The 23313-nt window shown below is 44.2% G+C and overlaps 2 protein-coding genes across 11 annotated transcripts in view; one reads left to right on the top strand and one right to left on the bottom strand.

The window, feature by feature from the left end:
- Positions 1–23313, top strand: part of FOXN3 (forkhead box N3) — a 164660-nt gene that overhangs the window by 11218 nt on the left and 130129 nt on the right. Inside the window, exons 1-2 of one of the 5 annotated variants that reach the window (XM_088655133.1) lie at positions 1469–6159; positions 10723–11279. In XM_088655133.1, the coding sequence (XP_088511259.1) occupies positions 10737–11279 (543 nt within the window). In that variant the 5' untranslated portion in view covers positions 1469–6159; positions 10723–10736. Of the gene's footprint in view, positions 1–1468; positions 6160–10722; positions 11280–23313 lie in introns of those variants that run through there. The other 4 variants (XM_035107455.3, XM_035107437.3, XM_035107464.3 and 1 more) reach the window with 4 other exon arrangements.
- Positions 20300–23313, bottom strand: part of LOC118081181 (lysosomal enzyme trafficking factor-like) — a 30579-nt gene continuing 27565 nt past the window's right edge. For all 6 annotated transcript variants that reach the window (XM_088655183.1, XM_060272420.2, XM_088655190.1 and 3 more), the window contains one exon: positions 20300–22768. In XM_088655183.1, coding sequence (XP_088511309.1) covers positions 21981–22637 — 657 coding nt within the window. In that variant the 5' untranslated portion in view covers positions 22638–22768 and the 3' untranslated portion in view covers positions 20300–21980. The remainder of the gene's footprint in view (positions 22769–23313) is intronic.

Here is a 23313-nt window from a genome sequence, read left to right as displayed (position 1 = left end):
AGGTTACAGAACTCTCCATGGATCTCTTTAGAATCAAATGACTGTTTTCCCCTTTAAGATCAAATGGCACAGAACTGGTTCTTGGATAAATAAGACCATTCCGGTTTCCCCTCTCCTAGCTATGTATTTAAAAGTGTGTGTGTGTGTGTGTACTCCCCGTTGGCTCCCCTCCGCCCATCATGCCCCAGAAGAGCTGCTGTTTATTGCCACTGAAAACAGTGGTCATTAAATTGACCTACATGTTTTTTGAGACACTTGACTTTTGACATCAGTGGCAAATAGAGGGATAATGCCTCCTCTTCTGTTGATTTACCTACTTATCGCTCTCTGAAAGGACTCTCGGAGCTCTTTCGAGTGTAAACATTTCTGTGGGTGGGGTTAGCATTTGGTAACTTTGGGTTGCAGTCTTAAAAACAACAAAATGGCCATGAGATAAGGGGTGTTTGACTTAATGCAAGGTCCAGCTTTAGCTTTAGATAAAAAGGCATGCTTGTAGGGCAAGCAAGGATAAAAGAACAATGGTATTTTGCTTTGTAAGGGCCATTGTTTTATTTATTAATTCCTGTTGCTAGTAGGAAGTAAGATTGGCAATGTTGCAGGGGGCTGCCTTGGGCAGTGTGGGAATCTGCTGTACATTATCCAGGACAAGCTTCAGCCACTGTTCTGGAGTTATAAGATACAGGGATACAATAATAAAGCGATGTCATTCATAGGCTCCTGCCTATCAGAACGGTGCTATTACTCAATTAGCAAAGGGTATTTTATTTTTCTCTGTGGCCTATACTAAAATTAGAATCTGTTGCCCAGATCTTTAATTAGAAGATATTCGAAAGGGAAAAGGGTTTTTGTCTCAGTTATTGAGATTTATTATGAACATGTGAGTGCTTAATGAGGTTTTAGCAACTGGGAGGGGGGCTAGATTACAGTTTTCTGATAAAATATCCTTCAACGTGAAATTTCAGTTCTGCATGTATGTATGCGACAGGTAGGAATGCAAGGAAGATACGTGCTCTATTTTACGTTGGTTTGTACTGTTGTATGTCCATGGAGATTTATACCCATCTGAGCAAAAGCATGTACAGTGTAGCATACGGTCTGAAGAATGCAATAGTGTTCATTAGTGGTGGTTGCTTTTTCTGGCATTAAATATATGGGCACATTGCAAAACTTAAACATAAAAAGGTAAAGGTAAAGGGCCCCTGGCAATTAAGTACAGTCGCAGAAAACTCTGGCGTTGTGGCGCTCATCTCGCTTTACAGGCCGAGGGACAGGGGCGTAGCAAGGGGGAGCAAAGGGGGCGGGGCACCCTGGGTTCCACACTGGAGGGGGGGACACTCAGTGCGCCCCCCCTGTGACTTCCAAGCCAAACGCCGCGGTGGTGCCCGGTAAAAAGGAAGCCTTGCTCGGTGCTACGGCTGCTGGAAGCCAGCTGCCGCAGCCCCGACTGAAACTTTTTACCAGGCGCCACCGCGACGCTCGGCTTGGGAGTCACGGGGGGGGGGGCACCCCATGATGCAGCATCACACGACGTCTGCACATGCGCTGAACATTGCGCCGACAAACCCCGAGTTTGCTGCCCCAGGTGCCGCTCTGGCTTCCTCCGCCAGTGCCGAGGGAGCCGGCGTTTGTCTGCAGACAGTTTTTCCAGGTCATGTGGCCAGCATGACTAAGCCGCTTTTGACACAATGGAACACTGAAACCAGAGCAGCACATGGAAACGCTGTTTACCTTCCTGCCTGAGCAGTACCTATTTATCTACTTGCACTTTTTGGCATGCTTTTGAACTGCTAGGTTAGCAGGAGCTGGGACTAAGCAATGGAAGCTCACCCCGTCACATACCCCTCATTAAAATAAATAGGATCTTACAATCTCAACCATGAGTACTCAGAAGTCCCACTGAATTCAATGGGGCTTACTCCCAGGTAAACAGGCTTAGTTGGGATTGCAGCCTGATTTTAGGCATCTTGCTCAAAAGCTAGTCCCACTCTGTTCTATTTGAATTTACTCCAAGTAAATTATGTATGGAATTACATTACCAGTCAAAAGTGCTTTATCATTGGCTAGATCCTGCCCATACTGAATAAACTCTTTCCATTGATGTGCACTCCTTGCATTAACAGTGCCGGGTTTAATCCATGTTTACACAAGGTTATCCGAAATGCATATATATCCTGTACTTTGCTATGCAATGCTACTTTTTCAACGTGTTGATTCTCAAACCAGCTTCTTACGGACCGCAGTCCTTAAGCTGTTCCTAATTTGTCTCTATCCAAAGTGTGGAAACACCTTTGCATAAGGTAAATTTGCCCGTTTGGTCAACTTGCCCTGGTGGGTACACAAACAGAAATGAATCTGATACTAATGAAGCAGTGCTGATGTGAACAATTGTGAAATGCACCCGGAAAAGAACAAAACTGTGCTCTAAAAACCCCTAAGATGCCTATATGTGAATAAAAGGCCTGGACCTTGGTTTCTTATGACCTTAGACCAGAGACACTTGGTAGATCCCACCCAAATTCAGGTCTGAATGCCACAGGCACGACATCATCATCGTGTCACTTTTCTTACAAGGGAAACTCAAAGCAATTTACATTTAAACCAGTTAAAAAATTACAACTAAATCCTAAAACGCAGCAATTCAAATGAAAGACTAAAAATGCAGTTAAACAAAAAGGCAATATAAGTCCTGCAACACTGGAAGAGGCCTTCAAATTTAGGACTCATAACTGAAACATTAGCTTTGTAGCACAAGTTTGGGGAAATCTGGGCTAGTGAAATGCATGAATTCATCCTGATTGCTTTAGCCTCTGTATGGAAAGAAATGTTAATGTGCAGATTAGGCTGTTAGATCCTTTTCTGGATCAGCAGTTGACTCAAGGAGGAGGGGAGAGTCTGGGGTAGATGGGAAAAGGCTTGCTTGATTAAAAAGAACATGGGACGTAAGATGGAGGAAGATCTCAACCTCACCTTAGATGGCTTGGATGATTCGGAAGAGCCATGGAAAGGCTGTTGAGAAAAATACTTGCATAAAAAAAACCTCAGAGCCTAAGTGTTCATAGACTGACCCTGCAGCTTGTTGTGGAACCCAGTTGTAGTAGAATTGCAACACTTTAAGATATTGCACAAGTTATAATTGAGCAGGCACGGAATACTGTGGGAGGGGAAAAGGGGTAAGAAGTGCCTACACAACTTGTAATCCTTTCTATCCATGTCAACAAGGCCAGGGTTGAAACTGACAAATAGCTGACAAACACACAGAGCGTGCCACAAACTTGTTAAACAGACCACGTCCTCAGGCAGGGGCGTAGCTCACTCCATAGTTAGGCAACCTGCCAGATGACCCGTGACCAATTTCAGGATACTTATTAAAGGGCAGCAAATTGTCAACCTGCACACTAATACCAATTTGAGGCTTCCTGTGCTTATGTAACAAAACCCACAGCAGCAATGCACAAGAGAGTAGTGGCAGAACGTGGGGGGGGGGTAAGTAACCCCCAAGTATGCAGAAGTTAAGAAAAAAAAGTCTGCGGCGGGGACGGGACCCCAGTAAACAGCCTGACAGTAACTCTATGGCACAGAAGACAGAGAGAAGGGCATGGGGAGTGAGGAACCTGATACCTGAGTGGGGAGAGTAGAACAGAGTGGCTGGAACAAAGTAGAGTTATGTCTCTGTCCTTAAAAAAAGGGGGAAAGAGTTATTTCATTGTACGTCCCCAGGGACAGAAGACAGCTGTATCATCAGTGGGGAAATCCAAGATGTTAATGTAACTGGGAAAGATCACAGGTGTCCACCCCACCTTCCAAAACCGAAAAAAGGGAGAAACCTAAAGGGAGAAACCTCCAAACATGCTCACTAGGTACAGAAAGCTGAGTGTTGGGCGGGGGTGGGACCAGGCAGAGCAGGGATGGAATGGAATGGAGTGGAGTGGTTAGAATCCTTAACAGAAGCATTCCACACTGCAACATTTCGTTGCAAGGTCATACTTGTTTTGTCTGTTCGTTTTTCCTACCATGGTGGGCATTGCTTAAATTTTCTGCTTCAGATGCTGACATATCTTGGGCCATCTCTGCTTAATTAGTTGTGCTTGCCGCATTAGATGTTCTAACCTTCAATACATACACAGTATCTGGTACATACATATACAGTATCTGGTTCCTGTATGTGCTCACTGAACTCAGTGAGGCCTTCATTGGGAGTAAACATGCCCAGGATGGAGTATTTTGCTAAAATTTCAGCACTGGTGTGTGTGGCTTGTCCTTTGTTCTCCCCCATGGTGTATGGTAATTTTGGGGAGCTTCAGCTTTCCTGATTAATTTACATTGTGGCAAACAGGTACTTTTATAGTCCATAAAATACATATATTTTCTCCAGGATGGAAATCAATGCTTGGGTTGAGGAGGACTGAAATAGCCTTCAGAAATCACAACCGTTTCTGCTGCATTCTTTAGCTGGTCTTTTAAAGTGAGAGTTCGAGGAGATAAGATATAAATAAAAGACAGTGCAAGCCTGTCCATGTCTACTTGCAAGTAGGTCCAATGGGGCTTACTCCCAGGAAAAGTGGTTATAGGGTCGCACTTCAAGATTTAACTGTTTACACTGTAACTTTACAATGAGTTGGCAACAGAAAACTTAGCTTCTCTTGCATTTCAGGCCTTTTATCCCTTCTGTTTACAGTTCTCTCTCACTTGCTTATAAATACATAAAATCTGCCAACTGAGAACCCTTCATACATCTGAAGTGGACTCTGTCCCATGAAGGCTTCTGCACAATGGCACTGCAATCTCTACAAGTTTACTCAGAAGTCAATCTCCCAGTGTCCAGTGGAGGTTACTATCAGATCACCATGCATAGGATTGTAAAGGATTTGTTGGCTACCAGCCAAGTTGCCTCAGTTAGGTTGTGAGTCGGAGAGAGCTGTTGTAAGGTATGGCCTGCTTGCGGGTTTCCCAAAGGACATCTTCTGGCTGGCTGCTGTGCAACCAAAATAGATAGGCCTTTGGGCTGCTCCAGCACTGCTCCTCTTAATGTGACCCAAGAGACTCTCTCTCTCTCTCTCTGGTCTTCTCACCAAGTTGAAGCCGACTTTCAAACTTGCTGTCTGCTGTCTTTTTGCTGAAGGGTTTCGAAATACAAAACTATTGACCGGTTTGCTGTTCGAGAGGTGAAGCCGAGTCGCGTGTGTGTGCGCGCGCATACACACACACACCACACACCCAGGCGCGCTCTCTCTCTCCTTTCCCTGAAGTGACTTTCAAGCTCATCCACATACCACGTAGGCTGGTGGGAAGCAGGGTGGAGGGGAGACGGAAAAGCCAGTCGGAAGAAGCGAAGGAGGTGGGTTCGTGCAACGTTTAGGACTCTCCAAGTGGTGGAGAGGAGAGCCGGGGGAAACAGGCCAAAAGAGGCGGCGGCAGGCAGAAGCAGCCTGAGAATTTCCTGTGAGGGGATCACAGGCCTCAGTCGGGGCAGGCGAGGAGGAGGAGGAGGAGGGCATGGAGCGCCCTTTGCTTTGGCGACCTCCGCCGAGGGCTGCGTGCGCCCCCGAGCTCCGCGCGCCGCGCTTTCTTTCCTTTCGTTTCTCCTGCCGCGCAATTGCGCTCGCGGCGCACTAAAGGCGAGGGACCTTCCTCTCTCTTCCTCTTCCCCCGGTCCTAGCCCAGCCCTCTCCTCCTTCCCGCTGTGGCGGCTAGTCTCGGCTGGCCCTGCCCACGTTTCTCTCTCTGTCTCCCTCTCCCCCCCTCTCTCTCCCCGCTCCCTCCCACCCGTGGTCATGTGTTGCCTTTTTTTGTTGTTTGCAGTGGAAACAATTTGGCGTTCTTCGGCTCGCTCCGACCCAAACCGCTACTCCAATCGGGAGTAGTGTAGACAGGCGGGCAGACAGAAAGGCAGGCAGGGAGGGGGGGAGAGGTAGGCAGGGAGGGTTGGTAGGTAGGAGGGCGAAGCGAAGGGGGGGGGAATTGCAGCAGGGTCCCATGCTCCCCCCCTCCCCACGGCTCCTGGCTCCCCTTCTCTCTCTCTCTCCCCCCCACTCTCTCCCTTCGGCCACATTGTTGGCTCCAGGCTGGGGGAGGAAGCGATGCCTCGTTCAGTCGGATGAAAAGTTTGCATAATGACCATGGAAAAGGCAGCAGTAAAAATCTAGAGCTCTTCCAAGCCAGGTAAGTTTGGGGATTTATCTATATTATTATTATTATTTTTTAAAAAAATCTTTGTGTATGCTTGCTGCTGCTGCTGCTCGTTGTTTTTTGTGTCTTGCTCTGTGTGTGGATTTTTCTTTTCTTTTTTAATTCATGGTTCCCTTGTTGGGAAGATTGCGTAAGATTCTCTGCAATGAAATCGGCAAGAAGAAGAAGCCGGAGTGGGGTTTTTTTGGGGGGGGGAGGGAGAAGGGAGAGACACGCACGCATGATAAGGTGGGTCAGCTCTACAAGAAGGGAACCAGTTAGTTCGGGATGTCTGAAAAAGCAACGTGCTGGTCGTCTTAATTTCGACTCCCCCTCCACCCCGAAACTCCCGTGTGAAGGAAAGCAGGAAGCGGATCGAGCTGAGAGTTGCAGGCACGACCCGAATATGTAATGTTGCTGCTAGTAGAGCTTCCCGATTTCCGAAGACTGTTGGCGAATAGAGTTGGCATTGTATGGAAAGTTAGGAAGGGAGGGGGGAAATTGTGCCCAGTCGAGGAATGCTCCAACCTTTAAAAGCATTTGTGTGCTATTTTTGCCCATTGGCTTGAGAGTGGTTTATCCCCCTGTAGTGCATTTATTATCGAACTCTTTTTTAAGGCGGGGGTGGAGTGGGGAGTGTTGTTCTTTATTTATCTTGTTTTAAAATCCTCTCGTTATTCTCCAGTGGAGGAAGCCAATTTCAATATTCTTCTTCTAATCTTTCATATATATTAAAAAGTCATATACAGTATATATATTAAAAAGTGCATTTAGTTCCTGAAGTTAGTTCATAAGTTTGTTTTGAGGATTATTATTTTTTTGCATTTATTATGGTGTAATGGGGGGCAGTACAAGGTTTATGACATCTGAACAGCATTGAAGGTATGTTTGCTGCAAATGGCACTTTATAGGAGCAGTTTTGCAGTCTCCTAGCAACGCCATTGATTGATTCGAATCCCAGCCAATCCGCGAGCTCCTTCTCCCCTTCAAATGTTTTTGACAAGTACAGTAGGGAGTGTAGCAAAGTGCAGCGAGGAAAACTGTCCCTGGCTGGTTGTCTTTTTAGTCCCTTCCAAATGACGCACCCGTTGTATGTTTTTAAAAGATACACATCTGTTTGAGCCTGGCCTGTAATGTATATATAAGTCCCGAGAAGCATTAATAGTGATCTGGCTTGATTTCCTTACTCACCGCTTCTTGTCTGATTCTGCCATGTCAGTTTTACAACCGAGAATGCAAGAGATATTGTGCCTTTCTTCTACAACAATAAAGTTTGCTTTTAGACTTGCCCCTAAGCACTGCAGCTGTGGACATATCTGATGGAGCTACTTAACTGGCAGCAGATTAAAAAATGTTTGCTTAACTGCAGCACCTCCTCTGATTCGTGTGAAGTATGAAGTGCAGGAGAGAAGCAGATTGAGAGCTGGAGTCTGATGGTGGAAAGCTTGGCTGGGGTTGTGAAACATCTTTTTTTTTTTAAAAAAAAAAATGTGTTTCTGAGTCCCCCTCCACACACACTTAAATCCAGGGCTAGGATTTCTCCCCTCTAACGTAACTTAGAGGCTACGTGATTGTCTGTCCTCGCAAGGTACTGGGAACTTTTCCATGTCCTCCGTATGGAATTGTGACGTGAGGCTCCTGGATTTCAAGGTGAAGGGAAAAAAGAAGAAGTTTTGAATCCCTCCTGGAAATGGTTGTCCTCCTTTATATTAAAAACAAAACCCTGCACGTCCTTTGCAGCGTTTGCAAAACAGCGACATGTTTCAAATGTTTACAGTGGAGTCAAAACATGTAGAACCAGCTGACTAAAGCAAGGTTGTTGCTGTTGAAATGTGTACGGCCTAAAGCAGCTTCAGGTTTGTTTTGTTCAAATGTGACGTTTCCCAGTAGCATATTCATTGTTTTAACAAACTATTATTAGTAGAACCTCCAAGGTGTTTACAATGTGATCCTAAATTGAATTCAGTTGCATCCACTCCTAGTATGCATTGCTTTGCGTTGCTTCCCCAATATCACATGCTTTAAAGTGGCAAATATGGTGAAGTTCCCTCCGCTGTGTCTGCTATACTAAAGATTTGAGGATTGCAGCTTTAACTAACTTTGGTCAGTCTTGCACGCCACCGTGCAATTAAGCTTGTTGCTCGAGAGCTGCAGGATTTGTAGCCCCTGTACCCGTCTCTTAAAGATAAGTCACTAGTTTTTGTGTGAAAATTGGTGGTATGATATGGCCCTTTGGGAGAACGCGGGCAAGTAAGCAAATTAAACTGAAAGAGAGCAGCATGTCGTCATAGCAACAGTGCAATTAAATTATGTTGTCAGCCATGATATAATTTTCCTATTTAAAAGCTTGCTCATGGGACATGTGTTCTGTTTGTACTCAACTCATTTGGCTACACTACTCCCAAGTGGTGAGTGGGGTGGAGGGTATAAATGATGTTTTAGGGACCCGCACAAAGTGTGGTATCATTTAGGGCTTATTTTTCCATGCATCCCTCTCCCACCCCCTCAATACTTGAGTGCTTCGATTCATTTAAAGGGAAATATTTTCTGAAATAACTTCCCATTAAATGGTAAGTACAAATAAAAAGTTTAAAAATTACTAGAGCAACAGGAATATGGAAGTGATTTCTGGGGAATAAAAATCTTTTCCACCACATTGGGAAGGGAACTGGGTATGTAATTTCCAACTTTTTGCATTTTAAAACTACTTTTTAAAAAACCTAATAAGTTACACTTTTGTTTTCATTTGCTGAGCTTGGCTTTACAGAGTTCAATATGAAATAACTTGTCCCCCTAAGATTTTTAGTTTTCATCTACGTCGTCCAATTTTATCCATTCTTTATTGCACGGTAATCTTTCTCTGCCATCCCCATCTCTAATTACCTCTTATGTAATTATAACATTCCCTTGTTATAAAGTATCTCTTTGACAGCACCAAAACTCAATCAAAATGTATTGTGTTGGGTGGACTATTCTCTGAAAAGTGTAACACAGTGTTTTTAAATTAGAGGTTCTGCTAAACACTTGTTTGACTCTTTTTTTAAAGAGCCAAGTTTCACTTCTCAGATGCTTTTTCTTTTAAAGCAGAAAGCCTTCCTCTTAGAGTATATGTTTGCTGACCTGCATAAAAATTGTATGCCACACTTCCTGTTAAAAACTTCATAAGGTGTACGTAGCATGATGTATTTCATGAGAACAACTGCAGTTGGTGCTAGGGTAGGTAAACTTTCAATGTGCTTCATCATACAACTTTTGCAACCATACAAAAGTAAATGAATAAAGAATAGAACAGGTACCAACTCCTTTCTTAAATAATCAAATGGTTTGCCTTACGCCTTTGGTAGAAGTGTAGCCTGTTGTGGATCATATTGGTGTGGTAGAAAGATGGCCTACAGCTACAGTCCTAACCCCACTTACCTGGGAGTAAGTCCCCTTGAGTTCATTAGGACTTACTTCTGGGTTGATATGCTTTAGATTGTAAGGTGGATGCTTAATCTTGAGCACAGAAGTCAGACTTGATGCTTATAGGTGTATTTGGAAGTTGACTTTTGGGAAAGAAAGAACTATGAAGATTGAGTATGGATGTTTTTGTGTTACACCAATTCAAGCTTCTTTGTATATGTGTTGCAGCTTGTTTCGTTTAATACCCTGGTTTGAGATAATTAAAATGCACTAAAGCCTTGTCTATTTTTGCTTATTATTATTCTCTGGGCTCAGTATAGCAACTCTACTGATTGGTGTATGATGTCATTCTTCATGCTTTCTTCTAAGTCATGCTTATCATATCCATCGCTCACTCTCGTTTCATTTAAATTTGTTTCACTGGGATGGAATCTCCTTTTGTGTCTCCTTCTCCCCCTCCCTTTGATCCCTGGAGCTTGATTCTTAACCCATTCTGCAGAATCCTTCTGCCCTGCTGTTTTGGAGGCAAAAAGTTGGTAGCTGCAGAGAATGAACACTTGGCTGTAATGTGTGTGTGTGTGTGTGTAAACATGGAGTTTTGCCTGCTTGCGCACTGAGCCAGAGAGGCTATAATTATAATGTGGCAGTGTTCGTACTGGAAGTGAAACAGCTGAACTTAATCTGAAGCAACTGGTCTTAAGCTCTCAATTTTTTGTGCTTATTACAAGCAGTAGGAGTGACATGACCAGCGATATTTGCAGTCCTCCAAGCCTAGGCATGCTTGCTCAGAAGTAAGTCCCACTGATTCCAATAGCGCTTACTCCTCAGGTAAGTGTAATGTAGGATTGCAGCCTTAAGGACACCTAGAATATATGAGTACCTTTCTCTCCACTTTAGAGCTTTGCAAGAAGGAAAAAATGAAGCATCTTCATTTGTATGCCAGTGATTGAAATCTCAATTCTGCTCTAGCCTCTGAATCTTCCTGCTTAAAAAGCCTGGATGTGTGTTTATGTTATGTGAGCCTGTCTTCTTTTTTTAAAAAAATGTAGGATTCATAAAAGGCCAAATTGTAGGGGGAAAGCTACCAGAATGTTGTGATGCTGTCTATACCTTTACCATCTAACACTCTTTTTAAAAATTTGGATTTATTACTAGGAGTCTCCGTCTAAATGGGTCCAGTTATGCCTCCCAGTAAGAAGCCAGAAGGCTCGGGAATTAGTGTTTCCAGTGGATTGAGCCAGTGTTATCGGGATAGAGACTTATCAAAGACGCTTCACGACGATGAGGACTTAGACTTTTCTTTACCTGCCCTCCGGTTGGAAAAAGGTCCCATGGAGGATGAAGAGCTCACCAACTTGAACTGGTTACACGAGAGCAAGAACTTGCTGAAAAGTTTCGGGGACTCTGTCTTAAGAAGTGTTAGCCCAGTACAAGACCTTGATGACGACACCCCTCCATCTCCTGCTCATGCCGACATGCCCTACGATGCCAAGCAGAACCCCAACTGCAAACCACCCTACTCCTTTAGCTGCCTCATATTTATGGCCATTGAGGATTCTCCAACCAAACGGTTGCCTGTAAAGGATATATACAACTGGATTTTGGAACACTTCCCTTATTTCGCAAATGCCCCCACTGGATGGAAAAACTCTGTGAGGCATAATCTGTCGTTGAATAAGTGTTTTAAGAAGGTGGACAAAGACAGAAGTCAGGTGAGGCTGGAGTGACACTACTCCGTGTGACCCATTTGATCTGCTGATGACAATTTCCTATTGTTTATATTCTGCCTATTGTTCCTTCTATTTTATCCATGAGAAATAGATTCCAGTGATTCTTAAGAGGATCTTTGTTCATAAATATAGTCATATTCTCAGTGTATTCCCCCCCCGCGGCTTAGTTGCTTTCACTCTTCCCATCTCACTCTTCAACTACTGGGTCCTGCTCAGGACAAACTTCTTAAAACTTCTAGTTAACAGAATCCAGGGCGGCCTTTTGGGATGCAAATCCTTCCAGGATGCTTTGCAAGCCAGCAGTAAAATGCATTTTTAAAAGTCATAGGTTGCTTTGTGGGGGAGGCAGAGAGTCCAGCTGGAACAGGAGTTGATGGCCCTCGGAGAGAGCGAAACCCTGACCCTCCTGAAATGACTAAAGCCATACAGAACATGCCTTCTTCAGATTTGGAGACAATGTGCTGCCTGGGGCTGATGGGAGTTGTAGTCCAAAATATCTGGAGGGTGTCAGTTTGGGAGAAGACTGGTCTAGAGCGAGTTGTCTCAATCAGTCTGAGTTGAGAGTAAACCTTATTGAGTTCAGTGGGACTTTATTCTAGGTGAGTTGGTATAGGTCTGCAGCCTAAGTGTAGCATTCAAATTTGTGATTTTTTTGGAGGATCTGACAGCTGAATGACTTAAAGAGCTTTTAAGATGGGGAATGAATCCTTGACAATCCTTAAATTTCCTAGCTCTCTCACTGCCTGCATTTGCACATCATTTGCACATGGTTCAGTGCAATGTGCATTAGCCAAGTCAGTCCTGGGACTGCACACTGTTCTCTCTTTCTCATGTGGCCAGGAGGTTAATACCAGACAGTTTCACCCTCAGCTCCAGTAAACCACAGTCTGCCCAGTTGTCTGGACCTGGAATTGCGACTCATGCTAACTGCGATCAGGCCAAACAAGCCAGTTTCAGAAACCATGGTTTGCACAACTTGTTGTTAACTACATCTTCTCGCATCAGACAACACAGCAAACTGCTGTCAAGCAAAAGCCTCCTCCCATCCATGTTTAAAATGCAACAAACAGTTCTGTGTCTATTCTTTCCATCCTCCCATTTTTAGTTCATTGCATTCCAAGAGCCAGTATTTGCTCTTGAATGGTTCATTTTTAACAGCATTCAAATCTTTGTCTAGACAGCTGTAAGAAAGTGCTGTTTGTATAAATGCGTGTTGTACATGGCTTTAAGAAAAACCTTCCATCTTGTATCTCCATGAATAACATGAAATATTGTGCTGGGGTGATGGTTTCCAGCTATACTAGAATCCTAGAATTGTAGAGTTGGAAGGGACCCCAAGGCTCATCTAGTTCAACCTCCTTCAGTGCAGGAATGTGGTCCCCATTCAATTTGAAACCATACTTGACCGGACCCTGCTTAGCTATGCAGATGTGCCAGCAGTTTTATTGCTGCACCACTAGGAGTAAACTGCAGAGGTTGGGTTGAACATTGTTCTTCACTTAGTTACTTCTATAAACATTTTTTTGGAGGGGGGAAATCTTTCCTAGACAGATTGCAGAATAAGGGCTTGGCCTGTTCTTTTCTGTGCTTGAGACATGAGGTGGGATGAGGTGACGTTCTGGTATCTTCAAGGAGAAAGTATTTCACATACTCAACTTCTTTGCTAGCAATATTGCTGGGAGCTTGAGTGCATCGGTTCTGTGTGCTTGTTTGGGATCAAATAACCCTTTGCTTTACTTTGGAATCTGCCTTGTGCTAGGTCAGATGATTTGTCCATCAGCCTCAGGTAGCATGGCCAAGGATGAAGGCAGCACCTCTCCAGAATCTCAGAAAGAGCTCTTCTTTCATAACCTGCTACCTGAGCCTTTTAACTGGAGATGCCAGGAATTGAATGTTGGACTTTCTGCATGAACAGCATCCACTCTGCCACAGGGCTCTGGTCCTTCCCTATAGTTTTAGCAGCTGAGATATATCATATGACTAAAGACGTTTCTTTGGACCATTGTAATGACCTAGTAACGTCTTGTGGCTTCTTCCGAGACACTTATATTTAAGTTAAAAAAAAAATCACTATCCCAAGAATTCCGGAATGTTGTCTCTAATCAGGTTGGATGGTGACTTGTATGCCTCCTTTTGGCAACTCCTGCAGCCAAGCTGGTGCCAAGCTTTCCTTTGGACCACATCAGTGAGGCCAAGAGGGGGATCTTGTAATCGGGGCAAGCCAGGACCTCCATGCACACTGGCCAGGCTTTCACCCTGGGGAGATCACTTCAGTGCTGCTGACGCAGCAGTTGGACTTCACCCCCAGAAGTGCTTTCCATTGTCTCTCGAGACAGGCAGGTCCCAACAACAAAATCCTATGAGCACATTTCTGTTCCATGGATCTTTTGTTTGTATAATTTGAAAGGTGAAGGGGTTGAGGTAGCTTGCTTGCAGAATGTTAGTTGCTTATGTAGCCGTGTTAGAAGCATGTCCCCATTTCAGTGGGAGGATGCATCTTGGAAACAGCTGTTGAGGCAAGATTTGCCTGTGTGCAGTAAGGAGGCTTCATTTAAATCAAAGCTGATGGAATTTAGGAACTTTATTTGTTACGTAAGCAAAGTAAGTGGCAGGTAAGAGTATAATTATTCGGACTGTACTGGTGACTAAAATGGTCAAGAACACTCTCAAAAGAATAAAAAAAACCATTTTTTTAAAGCGTGAACTTTCCCATCCTGTTTCTTCAAAATGCTAGCTAGAAAGTAGAAATGCCATAGGGGGCATTGGGTATTGTCAGGGGGTTGTTGTGGCTACTCCCGAGTAAAGACGCTCCAGTCCGTTCTGTCTGTTAAGGGGTTTTATTGTGCATACTATTTACAGTGTAGAGGTAGCAGAAAACATGACCTCCTGGTCACTAGCAGAATCTGGCAATGGCGCCCGTCTGCTTCGGGGCCAGCATAATAGCTTGGGCACCCTGAAACGCCGCCCTCTCACCCTACGTTTGGGCGCTCGCCTCAATTTGGGCGCCGGAAGCGGCTGCGCTCCCTCCTCCAGCTGTGGGCTAGTGCGGTGCAGGGGCTCTGATACATTGCTGAGCCCTGCCTCCATTCCACTTCCCTCCTCATTCCCCCCCACCTGACCCACAGCTACCACTCTTGCTGGGCAAGTGCTGGTCAGGATGACAGGGGGGGGGGCAGGAGGCTCTCTGTAGGGAGTCCCCCTGACAGGTATGCTTCCCCACTCTCTCCCAGTTGCCAAAAGAGAGAAATGGTACTAGCTGGCCTGAAGTGATTGTTGTATTACTTCAGTTTCTATTATTTGGTGTTGGTGAAGATGCTACTGTTCAGAATTCCAGTCAACTGGCCGATGTACGGTATGTGTGCCAGGGAAAATGAGTGGTGCAAGTACAAATCCTGGTTTTGTGGCAGGGGTCATTGATGTATTGCCCTCCAGATATTTTGGATTACAGCTCTCACCATCCCTAGCTATTAGCCAAGATGGCTGAGAATGATGGAGAGTTGTAGCCTGCAAAATCTGGCAGGCACCACATCGGCTAGTCCTGATTTTCGTTTGAATGTAAAAGCATGCAATGGATATGTGTTCTTTTAACCTTCAGTTAAGAGGATAGCCCCAGAAAACTTTGATCATAAATGGTATGTGTGGTTTAGCTGTGGAAGGACAGAAGGAAGTTGAACTCTGCAATACAGTAGTTTTATTCTGGAGTGGTCTCTTCTCTTCCACACCTACCTCCCTTGGCACCAAGCATCCACACATTGTTCTCTTGCGCATCAGAACATGAGAAAAGCCTGCTGGATCAGGCCAATGGCCCATCTAGTTCAGTATCCTGTTCTCAAAGCGGTTGACCAGATGCCTATGGGAAACCTACAAGCAAGCTTCCAGCACAGAAGCACTCTCCTGTCCTTTGGTTCCCAGCATCTAGTATTCAGAAGCATTGCTGTCTCCAGCTGTAGAGGCAAAGCATAGTCCTTGTGACTAGCAGCAGCCACCAGTAGCCATTTCCTCCATGAATTTGTCCAACCCTCTTTTAAAGTATTCTAGGTTGGTGGCCATCACTGCTTCCCCTGGGAGCGAGTTCTATAATTTAGCTGTGTGCTGTGTTAAGAAGTCCTTTCTTTTATTTGTCCCAAATCTTCCAGCATTCATCTTCATTGGATGTCCACAAGTTCTAGGGTTATGAGAGAGGGAGACATACTTCTCTCTACCCGCTTTCTCCATGCTACCAACTTTTATCGTGTCACCTCTTACTCGCCTTTTCCCTAAACTAAAAGTCCCAAATGCTGCAACCTTCCTTTAGTTATCATTAACACACACACCCCAGCTCTTTGTAGGTACTTGGTGAAAACAGCTGATAAAGGTCTTTTAGGAGTTGCACCAGGTTGTAGATAAGAGGAGGGTGGGTTCTGGTTGTTGGCAGTTCTTTTTAAAATTAAGGTGATTCAATCAAGAAAAAAGATTAGCTTTAAACCAGGATCTGCATAGATAGATCTGGGCATAGATAGCAGTGGTTGGCCAAAACTATTTTTGATTATTGATTTCTAACTGGGCAGAGCCTTTAGAACAGGGGTAGGCAACCTAAGACCCGTGGGCCGGATGCGGCCAAGTCGTCTTCTCAATCTGGCCCACAGATGGTGCTTTTTACATGAGTAGAATGTGTCCTTTTATTTAAAATGCATCTCTGGGTTATTTGTGGGGTATAGGAATTCGTTCATTTCCCCCCCAAAAAATACAGTCCGGCCTGCCACATGATCTGAGGGATGTTGGACCGGCCCACGGCTGAAAAAGGTTGCTGACCCCTGCTTTAGAAGAAGGGTACACTCTTTCTTTCTTTCTTTCTTTCTTTCTTTCTTTCTTTCTTTCTTTCTTTCTTTCTTTCTTTCTTTCTTTCTTTCTCTTTCTCTTTCTCTCTCCCTCTCTCTCTCTCTCTCTCCCTCTCTCTCTCTTTTTTTTTTAAAAAAACATTTTCTCAAAAAGTTGAAAGGTCATAGGATGATTGTTAATTTAATTTTATGCCTAGATGTAGAAGGATATTAGTTTGAAATTAAACACACACATTCAGAGGGCAGTGTTAGGAAATTAGCCAGGCACTAGGTGCATTTTGCTACTGGCATGGGTCCAGGTGCGACTACATGGAGATTTCTGGGCACCCGGTGGGTGACCACAATTTAAAAGCCTCTAATTCCATAGATAATTCCACTTCCATTTCCGCTGTGTGTGTTTCTCCTCCCGTATTGGGACAAGTGAATTGTTGTAAGAGCAAACTACAGTCAAGCAATGTAGCCGAGATCATAGAACTGTAGCATTGGAAGGGACCCCAAGAGCCTTGTGGTCCAACCCCCTGGCAAATAGACATCCTGTTGCGGCAACTGTAACCCAGGTTTAAGGTGCCATTCAGCCCCTAGCTTGTATACCTGTGTTTCTAACACTGTTAGAGGGCAGGATCCTACCTCCCCGGGCAGTATTGTAACTCATCCTTCGTCATGCTGGCTGCCACTGATGGGAGTTCAACAACATCTGGATGACACTGTATTGACTACCCCTGACTTAAGGGGCAAAGAAGCCATTTTGATTGAGCAGAGGGGGACGGTTAGAAGATGCTTAAAGAAATAGGCTGACTCTGTGCCAGCACACTCACCTGTGTGTACATACCGCAGGGGGAGGAGAAAAGAGGCTCTGCTATGCTCCAGCTCAGCCTTTGCCAACCTGATGCCCTCAAGATATTTTGGATTACCAAACAGTATGCTTGGGGCTGATGGGAATTGTAGACCCAACACCTGGAAGGTGCCAGGTTGTCAAAGACTGCTGTATTGGGATCTTCCACATGGGGAGTGCATGAGGACAGTGGCCATTAGTCATGGTTTTTTTTTTTTACTTTTTCTGATTGCATTTCTGTCTTGGCACACTCAAAATAATAATGAGAGAAAGGCGTTTACTTGTAGACCCATGATCTAGTATTTTTCCAGGAAGCAAGTGCTGGTAGGTACAAATAATATGTGCTAGTAATGCATATTCATAATTTGAAAACAGAGCAAATTGCAGAGCTCAGCTAGTTAGTCAGCATAAGATTACCCCCATAGGCTTACTTGGGTACAGGATCAAAGTGAGGCACTGGAAGATTTGCCAGTTCCTTATCACTATTATCAAGCCCATTAATTCATTTATTTTTAAAGTACAGTATGGCTCATTATATTTTGTGCCATATTTGTAATGGATAAGCTGAACAGGCAGATATTCTAAGTCAGGCATCCCCAAACTTTGGCCCTCCAGATGTTTTGGACTACAACTCCCATCTTCCCCAGCCACTGGTCCTGTTAGCTAGGGCAGTGTTTCTCAACCTTTTTTTGGGCCACGGCACACTTGTTCCGTGAAAAAAATCACGAGGCACACCACCATTAAAAAAGTTAAAAAATTTAACTCTGTGCCGCCCTATATTATAATTATGACTGTAAGAAACACTTGCCAAATATTGCTTTCCGGCGGATCAGTGTTGTGTATTGGCGGCCGCCAGGCTCGTTTGCACTGAGCTTTGGGAAAGAGGAGGATAAATATTGCTTTCCGGCGGGTCAGCGCTTCCTATTGGCGGCTGCCAGGCACGTGACAATGCAAATCGCCCTTCTCGTCGCCGCACGTCGCGGCACACCAGCCAGCGTCTCGCAGCACACTAGTGTGCCGCGGAACAGTGGTTGAGAAACGCTGAGCTAGGGATCATGGGCGTTGTAGGCCAAAACATCTGGAGGGCCACAGTTTGGGGATGCCTGTTCTAAGTTAATTCTTATAGTCCTAACGCAATGTATTTGAGACTGGTTGACATATTCAGTTTAAAGAAATATGTATGGGGTTTTGCTTTAACATACAGTATTTGGATTCATTTTAGATGGCATTTTTAAGTAGGCTTTTTTTTTAAAAAAAGAATACTGTAGCTGTGTTTTTTTTAAAAAAAATGAATTAAATCCTCTTTAGTCTGAGAGCAATACAGTGCTTGTGTTGCTCCTGACACCAGGATGGTTTTAGACGGCTGGTTAAATTTAACTTGGCTGTTTATGAAGACGCTTGACTGAATGTTTCTCTAGTCATTACTGGTTTCCTGGTTGTGATTTTGTGCTGTGTGGTTTGAAATATGGCTTCTGTTTTATTACGAGGTTGTGTTTTGTAAGTTGCCTTGAGTTCACTTGGAGAAAAGAAGTGGAATATAAGGTGTCTCCCCCCCCCCTCCAATCCCCAATAAATGGGTTGCAGTGATGTCTTTGGGTATATGTACTAATCGTGTGCAATTTTTAAATTCTCTGATGAGGACTTTTATTTGTTAACAATACTGCTAGTGTGTAGGTGGTGACTTGATGGGACAGGGACGGAAAGATACAATTATATGCATGATGAAGATTTATGTTTAAAAGTCTGCATATCCTACTAAACTGGCCCAGTAAGAGATGACATGCTGACCTTATTTGCATTTCCTATACTGTATCTTTAACTGGCCCAGAGTTGCTATAAATAGCAGGCAGAGTTGTTTGTTGGGTGAGATTGGTTTTCACTGTATGCTCTTGATACCCCTTACTTAATACTGAAGTGTACATTGCAGAGAAACAGAAGATGCTACACAGCACTGTGTCTAAATAGAAGTTGCATGTATATTGCATCTTACCCAGTTTCAATTGGTAGAGGGTGGGGGGTTTTGCACTAGGGTTTTTCTTTTTATTAAACTCAGGCACACACAATAGTAGAGGGTTTCCATTGTTGCTATATATCTGTTTTTAGCATGGAAAAGTATCCATTAAATGGAAAGTGGGCATTTTACTCCAGGTATCTTAACACCAAAGCTGCTGTCATTTTTGTTTTGGGGTGTGTTTGTGTGTTTGTGTATATCTATATATCTATATCTCTAGATAGATAGATGATAGATAGATAGATAGATAGATAGATAGATAGATAGATAGTATATATATATATATGCCTCTCTCTATGCTTGTGATTATCTCATTTCCTAACTTACTGCAAGTGTTCCTTAAGACACACTTATTAATCAGCTCTAAAATGTCTGATTCTCCCTACTCTGCTAGTTAAGAGCCTGTTCTCTTGCCCAACATGTCCAGAAGACAAAAAAAAGTAGCCCGAATTGTCTTACACATAATGCTCATGATCTTTCCAGTCTTCTGAACTACCCGCATATAAGACGACTGGGCGTATAAGATGACCCCCAACTTTTCCAGTTAAAGTATAGAGTTTGGGATATACTCGCCGTAGAAGAAATATGACCCAGCGTATAAGACGACCCCCGACTTTGGAGAAGATTTTCCTGGGTTAAAAAGTAGTCTTATACGCAGGAATATACAGTATCTTGTGTCTGCTTCCCCATCCCCTTTGCTTCGGCTTCTCTATAGTTTCAGCAGTTCCAAAAATAATCTAATTCAGTTTAAACTTTGCAATTTTTGTGAGCGCTCCAACTGTGTGGTTGCGATTCTTCAGGTCTTTATTAGGCACAGGGACTCACCTTCTCTCCCACAATAGAAGCAAAGTGAGTGCATAACTAACTTTAAATGGAAAGCAAATGCTTGTTTAGGATTGATCATTGTTTAGAAGTTGTCTGTTTACCCGGCTGTTCCTCTATACTGTGTGTATTTGCACTTGCGGCTGTAAATCACCAGGATGCAACGAGGGTGGATCAGGATGGAATAAAAATATTTTAAAAGGGGCAGGGGAATAATTCAGCATACCAAACGGAACTCTGGGAAATGGACTGAATTCTAACCTTGGTTCTGTGCATGGAAAGGAACTCTGTCCACAGTGCAAGGCCACCCAAACTCCTCTTACTCTCTGAGCCCCTAAAAACTTGTTTCTGAAGATTGAGGGGGGTCCCCTTGGAAGAGCATGGGGGCAAGAAAGAAAGGAGAGAAAAAATTATGAAAATAGGGACCCCACTCCTGCATGCCCAGATAGATGTGGCTTCCTCTTGCTACTGTTCGGGTCCAAGACACAACCTCAAAGAACCTGTGAACCAAAGAAACCAGTTGGGGTTTTTTGGGTATGTTTTATTGCAGCGGTGGTTGTAGTGTCTTGTGCAGAAAGTTGGGGCTGTGAGTGAGCAGGGAAATGAATGGCACTGGTGAAATAGCCAGGGCATTTCAAAGAAGTCCACCTGGAAGGCTATATTTGGATGGAGTAGGAAGGAAGAGCGAAATGGTACAGAAAGACCACAAGAAGAGCAGCATGGTCAGTAGAGAGTGGAGCCCCACTGGTTCTTTCTGTGGGGAACAAGATGAGTGTTACGTGGGAGTGAAGATACTGTAGGTCCGACAGTTTCCGAGGACACCTCTGCTTTCTTCAAGGTGGCTGAGCAGCACCTTTTCTAATGCTGTTCACTCCTCCAATACCCGCCAGCTTGGATGTGTTGCTTCTTGGAGAAGGCACACACTGGCTGGGTGCAGGACAAGCACCATATTTTTCGCTCCATAAGACGCACCTGACAAAAAGTCGCACCTAATTTTTTGGAGGAGGAAAGGGGGAAAGCTCCATTATTATTTTTTGAGGATCAGCTCACAGTTGTGCAGCTTTTTTGCAAAGGGGGAAAGCTCCATTTCTGAGGATCAGCTCAAAGTTGTTGAGCTTACCTTGCAAAGGGAAAAAGCCCTGTTTTTATGGGGTTCAACTCACAGTTCTGCAGCTTCTTTAGGAAAGGAAAGGGAGCCATTTCTACAGTTTCCAGACAGATAATCTAATCAGCCAGTCACATGTCGCTGGGGAAACAAACAGCCTCCCTCTGCAGAACATTCAACAGTGGAGGCCTGGGCAAGGGGGCTGGGCGGGGAGGGAGCTAGCTTCCCTTATCTCCCTCCCCGATCTCTTACAATCAGCTGCTGAGCGCGTTCCTTTCAACACCCTCTTTCCCTCTTGTTAGCCTTTAGCTCTTTTCTTTTAAAAAAAAAGCATGATCTGCTTTTCACCCCTGGGCAATTCGGCTCCAGGGACCATGCATTTGCTCTTACTTTTTAGGAGGAAAAAAACGTGTCTTATGGAGCGAAAAATATGGTACACCACAAAGCTCTCACTCCAGAGCTGGTGGTTTCTCACTAATAAAAGTGTTTGTCATAGTCACACATACAAACCAAATAACAACCAAGGCTTTATTTCAGGCATCCCCAAACTGCGGCCCTCCAGATGTTTTGGCCTACAACTCCCATGATCCCTAGCTAAGAGGACCAGTGGTCAGGGATGATGGGAATTGTAGTCCAAAACATCTGGAGGGCCGAAGTTTGGGGATGCCTGCTTTATTTCTTTTCATGTGTGTGAAAGAAGCCCTGTTTTACTGAGTGCAACATTATTTAAGGAAAAAAAGCACAGTATCTTAAATGCCCGTTAATGATCATTCCAAACTTTACACATTATAACAAAGGAAAAGTCTGTTTTCACTGATCCTTCTCCTAAGGGAAGCTTGAAGATAAAAGGTGGGGGTGAACAGTGAAATAAGGTTTCAAATAGGTTTTCTCCACAAAAACCTTACGAGTGTAGAAATTCTGCATTATAAGGCAAACATGAAGAATGTCATCCTCTAGTCTCAAAGAAAGCTCAGATATGCTCTATTCAGTAGTTAACATGGAGAAAAAGAATTTCACGTTCCGTTTGTATGCTCAACTGATGCAGCCAAGATCCTTCAGGTTATCTAAAAGTGTTCTTTGGGAAACACAGATGGGTCTAAGTGTCAGTCAGTTGCAGTCTGCTAATTTGGTTGGAGGCCTTCGGAAATGTTTGCTGACGATTGCAAACGACAGCCAGGCAAATAGGAATGATACAGTAGCCCACCATTTGGGGATCAGCTCTTGTACAGGAATAAAGGAACAGGAAGATTTGTAAATAAAGGATCAAAAAGATAATAGTCCACAGCCAAAAGGGTAAGGACAGCAGCTGTGTTTTTAAGGAGTGCATCCAAGTCTTTTCTTCTCTCAGTTTTTCAGGAGAAGCAAAATACAAAATTTCCTTCCAGTAGCACCTTAGAGACCAACTAAGTTTGTCACTGGTATGAGCTTTCGTGTGCATGCAGTGCTCCAGTGCTAGTCTGTTGTAAGTCTCATTGATTTCAAAGACATAGTAAATTGCTGCCGCACTTGCTATTAAGTATAATCCCACACCAATCCATCCCATTCTCTGACGGAAGTTCATCATTCTCCATGCTCTGAACCTTTCTCCACTGGAAAACACCACGGGAATGAACAGCCAGGAGGAGGGCGGCCGGCCGGCCCAACCCTCGTCACCCTGCCACCTCTCCTGCTGAGCCTCTCTCAGAGTCCATCCCTTCCGCCACTCATCCGGAGCCTGCCCCTTCCGAGCTCTGCTTCCAGTGCTGTACGCCATGGCTGCAGTCACATGAAGGGGGTCCACAACCAAGGCTTTCTGTGCTTCACTGTTTCCCGTTAACAGGCAGTGTCACCTTCACTATTGTCCGCAAGCTGAGTGAGCTTGACGTCCTTAATCTTCAATACTTGCTAAATAAATAAAAGGGGAACGTAAAGGAAAAGAGCTTAGGAGATGACATATTTCTGAAATCTTTTGAGAGGCTGCAGTGGATGCAAAAAATAGCCTTTTACAGTTCTTGTCAGCTCTGAGAATTATGGGCATTGGTTAATTGGGTTTGCTTCTCTCACCCCTTGCCCGACATAAAATAAATGATTTATTCCTGAAGTTCAGTTTTTTGCTTTTTGCCTTTCACTAGATATCAGTGCTGTATGGAGGGATTTCAGGTGCTGTCTTCTTCCTATAATGCAGCCGCTACAGCGGGGGTCAGCAAACTTTTTCAGCAGGGGGCCGGTCCACTGTCCCTCATACCTTGTGGGGGGCTGGATTATATTTTGGAGAAAAAAATGAACAAATTCCTATGCCCAACAAATAACCCAGAGATGCATTTTAAATAAAAGGACACATTCTATTCACGCTGATTCCCGGACTGTCTGTGGGCCAAATTTAGAAGGCGATTGGGCCGGATCTGCCCCCTGGGCCTTAGTTTGCCTACCCATGCACTACAGGCAAGATA

The sequence above is a fragment of the Zootoca vivipara genome, chromosome 1, assembly GCF_965207765.1.
Source record: "Zootoca vivipara chromosome 1, rZooViv2.hap1.1, whole genome shotgun sequence".
Lineage (NCBI taxonomy): Eukaryota > Metazoa > Chordata > Lepidosauria > Squamata > Lacertidae > Zootoca > Zootoca vivipara.
The sequence above is the reverse complement of the archived record's forward strand: the minus strand, read 5'-3'. Positions and strand labels throughout refer to the sequence as shown.